This window comes from Adiantum capillus-veneris, chromosome 25, assembly GCF_014529385.1.
Source record: "Adiantum capillus-veneris isolate H3 chromosome 25, ASM1452938v2, whole genome shotgun sequence".
NCBI lineage: Eukaryota > Viridiplantae > Streptophyta > Polypodiopsida > Polypodiales > Pteridaceae > Adiantum > Adiantum capillus-veneris.
The window spans coordinates 49714003-49727876 of record NC_140955.1 but is presented as its reverse complement, the minus strand read 5'-3'; the positions used below and the strand labels follow the sequence as shown (position 1 = coordinate 49727876).

General features: G+C 44.3%; 1 protein-coding gene across 2 annotated transcripts in view; it reads left to right on the top strand.

Annotated features, from left to right (window-relative positions):
* The first annotated feature begins 2669 nt into the window (after nt 1–2669).
* The window catches only part of EMB1895 (ARM repeat superfamily protein), a 54633-nt gene continuing 43428 nt past the window's right edge, over nt 2670–13874 (top strand). For both annotated transcript variants that reach the window (XM_086499747.1, XM_086499746.1), the window contains exon 1: nt 2670–2928. In XM_086499747.1, the coding sequence (XP_086355873.1) occupies nt 2853–2928 (76 nt within the window). In that variant the 5' untranslated portion in view covers nt 2670–2852. The remainder of the gene's footprint in view (nt 2929–13874) is intronic.

Genomic DNA, 13874 nt, shown 5'->3' with positions numbered 1-13874 from the left:
ACTTGTTTTTCTGTAAGGCACACAATCAATATATCCATCCACACATAACACTAGCCTTATGAGTAATGCCTTCACTTAAACAAGTTTGTACGAAAACAATCTCGCCTTTGACAAGCTAAAAAGAAAAAGAAAAACACTAGTTAAACATCTAGAGCATATATATATAAAAACTATAAAAAAAAGGTAGATTGTGCATACCTTAGGTGAGTGCAATACAAAAGTATGGTGGAGAGTCGGTGTCTCCAAAATTTATAAGAAACAAAAGTCGTGCTCTGCCCCATAGTCCATTTCCTACTGCATAGTCATGGTATTCAAGAACAAGATAACAAACATAAAATTCTGTATTGTAATTTGGTGTTGGCACTTTGATTTATTCATTTTGTTATCAATGCACATGTCACTGCAAATCAATATGACAAAATAGGTGTAAGTTTCGTGACATGTTAAATCATAAATAAGATATATAACAACTAAACCACTACTTAAAAGTCTCAAACTAGGCAAATGTCTAAAGTAAGCCAGCCGAATGTGTGTCCTACTAACTTGGTATAAATCCTTCACATGAGCATAGTCTTTTAAGGCGGCCAAAAAATAACTCCTCACCATGCTCTTCATGTCTATGCTTGACTTATTTATCCAAAATTGCTTCTTTCCTAGATTTTTTGGTGCACTTGTCGTTGCTCTGTAGACAAAAAACCAATGATGCTTACAAGATATTCATAAACCACAAAAGTTAAGTAGAAACTATATCGTTGGGCACATCCTAAGATCATCATGTTCCAAAAGAAGACTTTTTTGAACCAAAAGCCCATTAGGACCTTTACATTTGGAGAAAGGCCATCCCTTCACAAACCAGAGCTTCTTTGCCGTAGCCGTGCTGGGCATATCCTTCAATGGACACATTGCAAAGAGACGACATTTTTAGATAGCAACATATAGACCAAAGCATTGCCAAGTGCAACAGCCTCGGTCTAGCAATCTCACGGTGGATTCTGTCATCCATGTGAAGGTCTTGTATAAGGTCATAGAGCTTCAAGGTGCAAGCATAGGTGATTGCATTTGGAAAAGGCCATCCCTTTGCTTTAGGTTAAGAAAGTCAAGAGCCACAACCATGTTGAGCATATCCTGCAACTAAGTTTCCTTTATATAGCCATGAATCTTGTAAAGAAATTTATGTGTTTCGTAAGGGCTCCACATTTCACATCCATATAGACTAGACCAAGGCTTTTCTATAACATGTTTTCCCAATAGCCCCTGACTAGCAATGTCATTGTGAATTCTCTCACCCATGTAAAAGTCCCGCATAAGGCCACAAGTATTCAAGTTGCAGTCATGGGCGACCCACATGCCAAAAAATGACTTTTGAATGGAACCTTGTCAATAGCTGCTCTATGTGCTTTTGTATAAGGACACCACATTTGACATTTATATTGATCAAAGCACAATCAACGCATTGCAAAGCGGTGACATTCAATATAGAAAGCTCATTAAGAACTTTATCTGCTTCAGTAAGGGCTCTTCATTTTACATACACATAGAACAAAGCATTGCCAAGTACAACATGTTTCTTCGACAGTCTTTGTCTAGCACTCTCATTGTGTTGTCATCAATCGGGAGGTCAAAGCTATGAGAGGTGGCTGACAAGGCTGGGGTACAATCATTGAATGCACCAACATAGAGACGGCCATAGTTTGTAGCATATGAGCAGGGCAGGTTGTACATGCAGAACCTAGGATTGAAACCTGAAGTTGTGCAGCAATGTTTGATTGGAGAAATGTTTCAACACCGTAGATGCCCCCCCCTTCCATTCTTCTTTCCTTGAAAGGCTGCATGCCTCTCTCAACCTCTTCCTCTTTTTCGCTCTCCCTCCTCCAAGGTCGTTCAGACGAGGTGGCGGTAAGCTTGAAGCTCACTTTTCCGGGCTTGTCTGAACCCAGCCTTAGGCCATCTAAGCACAAAATTTATATAATGGCATTGCATGCAAACTATAGGAAGTTCCAACATCCATGTGAGCTTTTTGGATCCTTGTGCTGCTTTTTTTTTGAGCCACGACTTACAAGTGAACTTTGAAAGATGTCGTTGGATGTCAAATCTCAATCTTTATGCACCCACATATCCACTTTGATCACTAGATTATGATCTCATTGGCTACTGATAATTTGGTACTCGGGAGTGAGTGTTCCAAAAGAACATTTTTCTAAATAAATAGAAAAAAAATGGCCTATTGAAAATTAAAGGTTTATGTCAAAATTTTGGAGGCTAAATTGTGGGAAAATTTGCAGTTTTTCAAATTGCAAAGAGAAATTACACAAGTAAAGACCAAAACGTAGCAAGTGCACTGTGAACATTGTCGCGAGTCACACGCCTGTTATAAATTTTCAAGCAAGCTTTCTAAATTTACGAGCTCACACTACTCGCCTCCGACGGATATTGCTCTCTCTTACTAAGAACTAGGGGGTGAACCCGTGACAAAAATGGCGCCCTGAGTTCACCCGCCTCGTGGGGTGTGGATCGAACCCAAGACTTCTCGGCAGCCACACGAAAGCCCTACAATTGCGCTAGCACGTGTTGTTGCCCATGTTGGCATGGCACACAACCACACCCGGCCCTAGTTCACCCTAGTTCATGCTTAGTTCACGGAATGATCCGACCGGCGACGACTGAGATTAAAGCCGCTTCGGCCCCCAAAATTTGAGTCCTCGCTGAGCCATATCCTTGTCGTATAGTGACGAGCGCCCGCGCCCCAAACACACACAGTCACACTCTTCTTTCTCTCTCTTCTCTACACCCACGACGCCCGCGCGTGCACCATTTGAACGCGTGCACCATTTGAAGGCTTGAGCTCAGCGAAAATGGAACCGGTTGCCGCAGCGTGTGCAATGCAATGGAATATAGAACTGGATGGAGGCTTGAGGTCCCAAAAGCCAGGTGCGCTGAGAGAGAGAGAGAGAGAGAGAGAGAGAGAGAGAGAGAGAGAGGAGGCAGCAATGTACTAAATCTTATGGACACTCGTGTACATGGAACAGACCATAAACGACTTGTTTTTGGCCGGCTCACTGTGTATGTGTGTGGGGTTACATGGAAGCATGTTAAGATACCTAATGTATGTGTGGGTAGATTTGAACAGAATATGTACAATTCTGTGTTTTGATCAAAATACAAAATGAAAATTCATGAAAGATGATTTTTACTCATGACGGCAGGTTGCCATATCCCTACTGGAAAATCGCATTCATTAGAAATGTAAAGGTAGGGTTTGGTTAAGTCAATTAAGATCTTAAAAGCAAGGACCTCCCCAATTGAGGCACTGGTTGCGGCAGCGACCTTCCCATGCTTTTCTTCATGGTTTTAGTCTTGCATTTGGAGCCTCAGAGTCAGCAGATAGAAATCGAACTTTATGTCTGGATGTTAGCATATGCGGGACGGCCAGTTGGCAGCAGGAGTTACTAAGCCATTGTTTTTGGATAATGGGTTTGGCGAGCAGTGTATTGTTTGCTAATCAGAGTTTGTCTTCTTGATGGGTTCGTCACATGGGGGCAGTCACCTGGATTTTGTAGCATCACATTATGGATTACGTGGAAGGCTCGTTGTGCTCACATCTTGGACTCACAGCTTTCCCCAACATCTACCACCTTGACAACTATCTGGTCAGAGTTGTTGCATACTCTTCGTAGCCAGTGGGATGCACCAGCAGGCTCCTCCAGGGCAGCGAAACTGCGTAGATTCTTGTCTTCGGTTATGTGCCTGGTCTTCCGTGTTTTTCAATTTGGATCAGGGATACATCACATGGCATTATGCACCTCCTCAATGGTTCATACTGCATTTTTCCTAGATTCCACAGTGATGTACAGCTAGCAGTCATCCCGCACTCCTCCAATTTGTTTTTCCTCTGGGAGATAGGCCCATTGAGCATCCCAAGAGGTCTCTTGTGTTTTGAGAGAGAGAGAGAGAGAGAGAGAGAGAGAGAGAGAGAGAGAGAGGCATTTTCAGATTTAGCCATCAGATCAGCCATCGATTTTCCCATGTTCATCGTCATCATCAGCACCTTCAACGTTGACTATGGCAGACAGCCCATAGCCTCATCTCCAGTTGCAAATCCTATCGGTTCCACTAGCGCTTTCTATTTTCAGCTTTTAACCTTACAGATCCAAGCATCTACAACAAGTTCCCAGCACCTCAGCATCTAGGTTCATCGTATCAGCATTTGTGCAATCTAAAGCAAATACGTCTCTAATGATAGAGAAAGGGGCCCTTGGAGGGGGGTTTGGAACCCCATCCGGTGGTAGCCTTCTTTCTTTCTCTTCACTCACAGAACCTTCACTCACAGTATCTTTCTCTCTTCTCCCTCTAGTCTATTGCACATCTTTCACATGAAGTAAAAGGAACTCTACCAATGCTGAGAAGTTGATAGGATCTTGCCATGGATGCATGGATCTGAAAGGCTAAGGGCTGGAAATGCAAAACGCTAGTGATGCTGACCTGTATCTGCAATGGTACCATGTCGATTTGATGATGTCGATGAGGCTGATGGCTGAAAACTGAAAATGCTAAGATTGAGGGCTGGAAACTGCTGAAATGTCGGTAAATAGCACTAGGGCTGATCTGCAACATTGTGGTGGATCTACTCCAAAACACTAGGGATGCTGATGGCTGAGGTAAAAATGCTAGGTATTTATGTCCGACCCAACTTATGGAGCACCAGCCAAGGGGCCTAAAACCCTAAAAAGTCCAAAAGCTTGAACACTAGGTTGCTGCCCTGTGATCGCGCTAACATGACGTGGCGGCTGTACGGATTTTCAAATTTCATGCTGTAGGTGCTGATGTGGCATACTGCATGCAAAATGCATTGCAGGCTGTTTTGGGTAGATTACGTGGGGCTTTTGGGGATAAGTGCTTTTGGGTTCAGTGCTTTTTGACCAAGTGCTTTTGGGGCTCTGGTTTTGGCAACTGTACTGTTTATAAGTGCCCCTAGGGTTACTCTTTGGGAGCATTTGGAGGCAGAGTCTCGGAGAGAGTTGAACCCTCGGGAGTTGTACTTTGCGAGCATAATAATGTACAATTATTGGAAGGGGATCCAATCTTTGGGGCTAGTGCGTCTTGGCTCGTAAAGTTCAATGATTTTGCAGTTTTTGTTCATGCTTTGTTATTGATTTCTCACTTGGAGTGTCCAAGCTTGTATTAATGGTATCAGAGTTAGAAAGATTCTTCTCCTACGAAGGATTTGATCCCTTCTGCAACACACATGGGTTCTCGCAGAGAATCTGACAGAAACGACACTCTTCTGTGGGGAGATGAAGAAAAGTTGAAACCCCATGCGGGATTGAAGAAACCAACGGAGATTTAGGTGAATTTTTGACGAAAAATTTGGCCAGAGCGGAGTACAAACGTCAATTGTAGGCTGACATGTGTGTAAAAAGATTGATCAAGTACTCCAAAGATCTGAAATATGTGAAGTAATTCTTAAATTACCCTATTGATGAGATTCACTCGAGATGATGAGAGGCAGTTGATTCTCCTCTTAAGTCGGGAAGGAAGTTGAAAGGTGACCCTATGTACACGTGGACAAGTTGTACCTATTTCTAGGGTTTAGGTAGCCTAGGATGTGTTTTGGCACCTACGTGAGCCTGTACACAGGACCTGCATGTCTAGGCACTTAGAGTAGCTGCATACCCTCTGACTGCACAACCCATTATCATTAGCATGAGTACCCAGTACACAGCATGAGCATTTTTTACCGCATGAACCCCTTTTTGCAGATAAAGTGACTTTTCACATGCCGAATTAGGGTTGCTCGACCGAGCCTTTTTCACCTATATATGAAGCCCATTCGACGCTAGGAGCAGAAGACCAAGAGGATCAGAAGCATCTGCAGATAGCAGATCAGCAGTGCTCCAGCCTCTCTAGCGTGCTCTCAGCAGATTCCTCAACGTTTTTGATCTGCGTTTTCTGTAACAAACCGCTGACGTGTCAAAGCCTAAAGAATGGAGCCAACTTACAGATGTGGCCGAGGGGCCTAAACCCTAATTTCTGCCAGAAACCCTAACTATTGAAACCCTAATTCTGGAAACCCTAACCCTGAAACGTGCAAACCCTAATTCTGGAAACTCTAACCCTAACACCTGCAAACCCTAATTCTGGAAACCCTTACCCTAAAACTGCAAAAACCCTAACCCTAACCCTAAGGGCAATAGAGAGATTTTCAAAAATTGCGCTGGCTGATGACGTGGCAGGTTGTACGGATTTCCGTGATTTATGCTGACAGCTTTTTGGCTTTGCTTTTGGATTAGATGCTTTTAAGTTTGAAGGCTTTTCACTGTAATTGCTTTTTAGGCCAAGGGCCTTCAAATATGAGGTTAGGGCTCATTCTCTGGCATGCTTCTTGCAGAAGGAAGGTGCAGAGTCTGGAGTACCAGCTTGTACTGTGTTGATGCAATGTAAAGAAATACCGAAAGGGGCGCCAAGGTTTGGGGCCAATACTCTCTGGGGTGGAATTCCGCCACTCCATGTCGCGTGTCGTCTCTCTCTCTCTCTCTCTCTCTCTCTCTCTCTCTCTCTTTCAGTTCAGTTGTTATTGAAGTGCTAAAAGTCTGTTTAGTCTGCTCTTTTCTATTGGCACGTGGTGCCCGTCTTGTGACTTTGTAGCCTTGATCATCAGCGTTTTTCAGCCAGCAGCGTTTCTGCTGTGACCGGGCGTACCACCGTAGAACCCCACCCGATCAGACCTTCCCTCATCACAGTCGGTCATTCCATTGCGTCCAAGATGATGGAAACAGTTTCAATCAGCAGATCAGCCAGCGTTTTTCATTTTTCAGCCATTGTTGGCGTCACCGGCAACAGATCAGCCCACTAGCTTCATCGTATGACCTAGATTCCATCAGCACCCCTAGCGTTCTCAGTTTTCAGTAGAATCAGCCCTTAGCCTTGACCTCGTCGCTGACATCATCGTCGTTCATCATTGTAGTCATCGTCGTTGTCAAGTACCATAGCATTTAGAACCATTGTACCAGACTTGTGCAATCTAAAGCAAAGACCTCTCTTGCAATAAAGAGGGGGGGGGGGGCCTTGGGAGGGGGGTTTGGCACCCATCTGGTGTCGTCTCTTCTCTCTCTCTCTAGCACTCTCAACACTATTCACTCACAGTTCTCCACTTTCTTTGTTTTGGTCATTGCACACTCTCTCCCTAAGTAAGGAAGGCTCTTGGCTCTCCCTTCCTCTAAAAGGAACCTTGAGCACTCTGAAACCGGCTTGTAGGGCGTTTAGCTTTCACCCGAATCTTTACTTGAAATTTACAACACAAAGAAACTTCACAAAGAAACCTCTGACAGGAATTCAACACTTCAAACAAACCACGGCTTTAGCTAGAGTGCTTTCAAGCATACAACGCCACCTTATTGGCCCCAAAGACTGGCGTTCCTTTCGATATTTCTTTTTTCTTATTACACTTGAGAAAAACCTGTGAACTTCTACAAGCTGTGCCACTTATATTGGGCTGAATTCCCCTACTCTAACCCGATTTCGGTAGCATAACCAGATAGAAGTCTCCTCGAACAAAATCCCAAGTAATCAGTGACTTTCCACGCACTTTACGAAACCTGGTGAGAAATAACAGCACGCTGAAATCTCTGTTTTTGGCCTCCAATTTGCACCGAAGCACCAGTTCGGTGATTCCCTTGCTTCCTTGAAGCTCCTGGGACCTGTAGACATCAAAATTGGCAAAACCCTAAACCTGGCAAAAATTTCAGCAAGCTGTAATTTTTTGTTTTGTGCTTTGATTCACGGGTTGATCACTTAGCCCTCGAGCTCTCGCACTTGTAGGGTCACTTGCCCATTGAATTAGACAAGATTCCTTGTGGGAAATCTCTCTAAATTGTCCTGTACAAGCACCCAGGGGTTTCCTGAGGCTCCTTTGGCGTTACCTTGCAGTTTAGGTGCAAAACCCTAAACCTGCAATAAAACACAACAGGCTGTAATTTACTGTTTTGCATCATTTTGAGTGCAACAAACACGTCTACTCGCTATAGAAGCTCCCGCACGCAATGGGACACTTCCCTTTGAATTGGACAAGTTTTCGAGCGAGAAAACTCTCTATTTTCGCATTCCTTCGCGATGGAACTGTCCATACCTATAGGGATTAGCAATTAGCTAATCCGGTTCTTGTATAGAAGTCTCTTGCCTTGGCAAACGTGCATAAAAACCCCAGCATTGTACATGGTCATTTGAGAAGCCCAACTAGTGGGGCATTACCATATGTGCAAATGGGAGAGAGATGCACGAGAGCAAATCATCGCGTTGCATGAGACAAGGGAGAAGGCAAGCTTTCCATTAAAGCTGTGATCACCTGCACCCACTATTCACACACACACTGAGTGGCACAATGACTCAAAAAATCAGCCCCCTTCATTTTTGGGCGCCCTCTCTTGGGATGAGCTTGTTGGAAGAGTGGTGTGTCTGCAGGTTGCTCTTCTACTGCCATGTGTCTAGTTTGCTCCTTTTGGTTAAATTCCTAGTACCCACCAACTTATAAAGTCCCGGCGAGGGGCTTAACTGAACCTAGCCACTTCTTTACTGGTGAGATTCCAATGCTGATTGGCCTAACCATCTCGTGGCTACCTGGCCTGGACTCTTGCGGGTGAAACTCTCGGCCAACGACCATTTCACATTGGCCATGCAATGTCCGAGCATTTGTGATTTTAACAAGAGGGTCCCAAAAGTTAATTAAAAATCAAGGGAAAGAAACCGGCAAATATATATAATGGTTGTCACACTCGTGACATACCCCCCTCTTAAAATCACAATCGTCCTCGATTGCATGCCATATATACATGCCATAGATGATTTAGTGTGGTAAGCACCCTTTTATCATCGCATGTATCCTCGTGTACTAATCTGCTTCAAAAATCTTGTCTTTGGTGCTTAGAAATGGAGGGACCTTCTTAGCACCTTTGATTACCTCAAACGTCGCCTTCCCCGTAGAAGAGTGAACCGTGTTGTTGTAGGCAAATTCCACCAAAGGCAACTACTTTTCCCATTGAGTCTTCTAATCCGAAATGTAAGATTTCAATAAATCCAAAACCATTGAATTGGCTATCTGAAATTGCCCATTTGTCTGTGGGTGGAATGAGGATGAGAACTGCAACCGCGTGCCAATGTTCTCCCAGATTGCCCTCCAAAACAAACTCGTGAATCGAGGATCTCTGTCTGAGACTATCGACGCAGGCATGCTGTAACAGACTTGGACACTCCAAGTCAAGAATCAACCGCGACAGCACCAAATAACCACTTCAAAACAATTCACAGATCACAATAGATTTGCACTGGCCCGGCGGAGTTCCGTGCCTAGAGATATTGGCCCCAAAGACTGGCGCCCCTTTCGGTATTTCTTTTTATATTAATCAATCATCAAAGTACAAGAGAGCGGTTAGGGTTTCACTCTCAGACTCTGCGTCCAGATGCCTTGAGAAGTGAGGCCCTCACCACTAATTTAAAGGTTACAAGGGATGCCCAAAAGCAGAGTCCCAAAAGCTTCAAATCAAAAGCAATTGCTCTCTCTCTCTCACAGAGAGTCAAAACATGAAAGCAAAAGCATTCTCTCTCTCTTTCTCATTTAAGTAGAGAAAAGCGAAATTTGCGTCGCTCATCATTTTCCAAAAAAAAAAAATAAATAAATATATTTTTTAATAATAATCCGCCTCCGCGATTTTCAGAAATTAGGGTTTCTGGCAAAAATTAGGGTTTGCAGGAATTTTAGGGTTTTTGGCAGAAATTAGGGTTTCTGCTGTCCGCCACGTCATCACTTTGTGACATACCCCCCTCTTGAAAGCATTGTAATCGACCGCGATTACGCCTGCAAAACCGACAAAAGCCATAAACCGTCTTAGCAGACACTGACTGTTAGTACCTACGTACTAGGAACACACATCTAGCACATGTACAAAATCGACAGTCACATCACACGACATCACAGAACATCACCAGACATCACAGGACATCACATGACATTGAACATTCATTCGGATCTTAGACCATGATTTATCGGCAATGTAGCTAGCAATCACATCTAGGTCCAATCGGGACCTCATCGATGTCCGATTGACTAACCCCTATTGCAACCATGTCTATTCGAGATCAATCAGACCAAAATGCTGCAGTCATTTCGGCTATCAGTTCCTGCACTCACAAGAAGTCAAGAACAAATCAGTATCATTATTAGGAATTCCATTTCATAATGTCATCCAACAGAATACTGTCAGCCCTTAGTATCCCTGAAGCTCAAAGAGACATCAATGACTTTAGTATCAAAATCAGGCATCTGTTGACAAGGGAGCGGAGTGACTCCCCTCTTGTGCATCCCACTGCACCAGATCTCCGGCCAAGCTGAATTCTGGGTTCCGTTTGGAGTAGACTATGCTAAACCAAAACATTGAGATAAAGTTTCACAATCCGAGGAGTATCTGCTAGGTCCTCCTCCTCCATCCACTTCGCATCAAATGTAGGAAAGTTCTTGAAGTTAACCAAGAATCGCCTTCGGACTTTACCTTTCTTCGTATCGTTATGTGCCAAAATCTGTTTAGGAACAAGGGTCTCCTCGTTTTCTTCCACTGCGGGTTGCTTATCAGGCTCCCCATCATCAGGCACATCACCCTTAACAGGTTTCAAGAGACTCACATGCAATGCATTGTGAATCCTCCAAGTATCTGGCAGTTTCAATTGGAAGGAGACATCATTTATCTTGTCAGTGATTTGGAAAGGTCCGTAGTATCGCATACTAAGCTTTGGAAAAAGCCTCTCCTTTCCCTTTTTCTTTCGTAGGCGTGCCTTCTCAAAACATAAGAGCACCCAATCATCCTCCTTCAATTTCAAGTCGCGACGATGGCATCCGCTGCCTTTTTCTGTCGTTCTTGAGACTCTTGCAAAGTCTCGTGGACCTTGGCAAAAGCCGTATCCAAATCTCGCGAATATTCATCCGCTTCAAAATTCTAATCTTTCGTGCTCAGGAAGGATGGAACCTTCGCAGCACTTTCAACAATCTCACATGGCGTCTTCCCCGTCGAAGAGTGTATCGTGTTACTATAGGCAAATTCCACCAAAGGTAAGTTCTTTTCCCATTGAGTCTTCTGATCCGAGATACAAGACTTCAATAAATCTAAAATCACTGAATTGGCAATCTCAAATTGCCCGTCAGTCTGCAAGTGGAACGATGACGAGAACTGCAACCGCGTGCCAATGTTCTCCCAAATTGCCTTCCAAAACAAACTCATAAATCTAGGGTCTCTGTCGAAGACAATCGTCTCAGACGTGCCATGTAATCGGAAAATCATCGTGATCATTCTGTATTCTCGGGAGATAAAAAAAAATGAAATCCATTTCAATATTTTCCTAGGGGTGGGTGGGTATGGGTAAAGGCTGTAACAATCCCTGTGCCTTATGCCTGTCAAACTTGACCTTCTGGCATACCAAGCAACTGCGCACAAACTCTTCCACATCCTTTTTGAGTCTCGGCCCAAAGAAGTATCTCTCTACCCCTATCATGGTGGTAGCAATGCCGCGGTGACCCGTAAAAGGTTGACAGTGGCATTCAGTCATAACCTTTTCCCTCAACGGTTGTGTAACGCACAACATAGTCTTTTTCATCAAGTAGCCTTCCCGAAGGGAGTATCCAACTACTGTCTCCCCATCCCGTATCCGTGTGAAAATATCTGCAAAATCTGTACCTGTGGCATACTGATCGACCATATCCTCGAAGCTCCTATGATGTATCGCGGAAACAGCGAGAACCAACGGTTTCCGAGACAAAGCATCTGCCACCACATTCTTCTGTCCCTGCACATGGACAATCTGGAAGTGGAACTGTGACAAGATGTTCGCCCACCGCATTTGCTTTTCCGAAAGCTGCTTCTATGACAAGAAGTAGTAGCGCCAACTCTGATGGTCAGTAAAGACAGTGAAATCCGCTCCGAGTAGGTAATGCCGCCACTGAGCAAGAGCGTGGATAACCCCCAAAAGCTCTTTCCCATAGATTTGTGCTGTCATCTCCGGCCTAGAGAACAAACGGCTCTCGTAAGCTATGACATGGCCTTCTTGCATCAAGACCGTACCCAGACTACGACCACAAGCATCACAAAATACTTCATATGACTTCTGCAAGTCCGGCAAAGTCAAATCTGGTCCTGTAGTGAATTTCTCTTTCAATTTCTGAAAGGCAGTCACCTCTGTGGGTCCCCACGAAAAAGATACTCTTTTTGTGTCAAGGTATGCAAAGGGGAAGCAACCTCTGCAAACTTTCGTATGAACCGCCTGTAGTACGAACACAGTCCCAAGAAGCTTCTAACTTCATGGACATTCCTCAAATCGGGCCAATCACGGATAGTCTCTATCCTGGCCGGGTTCATTTGCACTCCTGCTGTTGACACAATGTGTCCCAAAAAATGTATCTCTGGTAGGAAAAATTCACTTTTCGTAGCATTAATCACTAATGTGTGATCTCGTAATGCCTGAAAGACTTGAAGCAGATGATCTCTGTGTTCTGCCTCATTCTTGGAGAAAACAATGATGTCGTCAAAGAAAGTGCCAACAAATAGCCTGTACTCTCGAAAAATCCTATCCATCATCCGGTTAAATGTCGCAGGAGCATTGGTTAAGCCAAAAGGCATCACCAAAAACTCAAATAACCCAAAAGTCGTCCGAAAAGCTGTCTTGTAGACGTCTCTCGGCGCTATCCTGATCTGATGATATCCACTCTTCAAGTCAATCCTGCTAAAGCACGAGGATCCCTGTAACCTGTCGAGTATATCATCGATCCTAGGAATCGGAAATCTGTTCTTGATGGTGATTTGTTGAGAGCTCTATAATCGATGCACATTCTCCAAGATCCGTCTTTCTTCAAAACCAACAACACTGGAGAGCAATACGGTGAAGTACTAGGCTGGACAAGACCCTTTTCCAAGAGGTCTTTCACTGAGTTCATAATCTTTTCATTCTGTACTCGGCTCACACGATAAGGTGGCCGATTCGGTGGCGTGCTTCCAGATATCAGATCAATGGTATGATCTTCAGGCCCTCTCAAAAGCAATCGGCATGAGCGTGGAGAAAAAAAATCTTGGCGTTCTTTTCTTCAGGTCAAAACATTTTCAACTTTTATCCATCGTTCAGTTCTCCCAAAAGAATGAGTAAGAAAACTGGAGTTCATCAAGTACAATCTCTAAGCCCTTCATTTATCAAAGTCACTTTCTCGGCCCGGTAGTCAACCACGGCGTAGTTCTTGTGGTACCAAGGGATCCCGAGTAGAACGTCACTCGCGTGCCCTGAACACCCTTGTCATTGCAAACGAAGTTTGCCAATGCTCGGTGTAATGGCAACATCCCATCCGGGTGCCAATCGAACTACCTCCGCCTGTGCGTCAGTCTGTCGGGGGTAGTTCCAAATCGAGCCGCCAATTCCAAGTGAAAAGAAGTTGGCCTTGGCTCCTTCAAAAGAGCTTCCTAATCCTTCACTTTGCCCCGAAAGCGGCAAAGTTTGTACTTTCATTCATTAGATTCGGTGCAGGTCCCACGCCATGTGGTACCAGTTCTGCTTTTCTATCTGCCTTTTCTGCCACATTCCTCAGCTGCTCTCGAACTCTCAGACATGTCGTCGTCTTTATCATTCTCTTCTTTCTGTGCCTTATTAGGGCACTTTGCGGAAATATGTCCATGTTCCCCGCATCCAAAGCACTTCCCCTCTCTGATGAAGCGAGCTCTCTCCTGAGGAGTAAGCTTGGGTCGTGCATCCTTTTTTTTTCTCTGGGTTGCTCTTTTTCATTCTACTTTCATTCCCAGAAGTCTGTTCGGCTCGTTGTGTCATGGCCTCATCTGTGGGGTAGGTCAGACTGCCAGAGT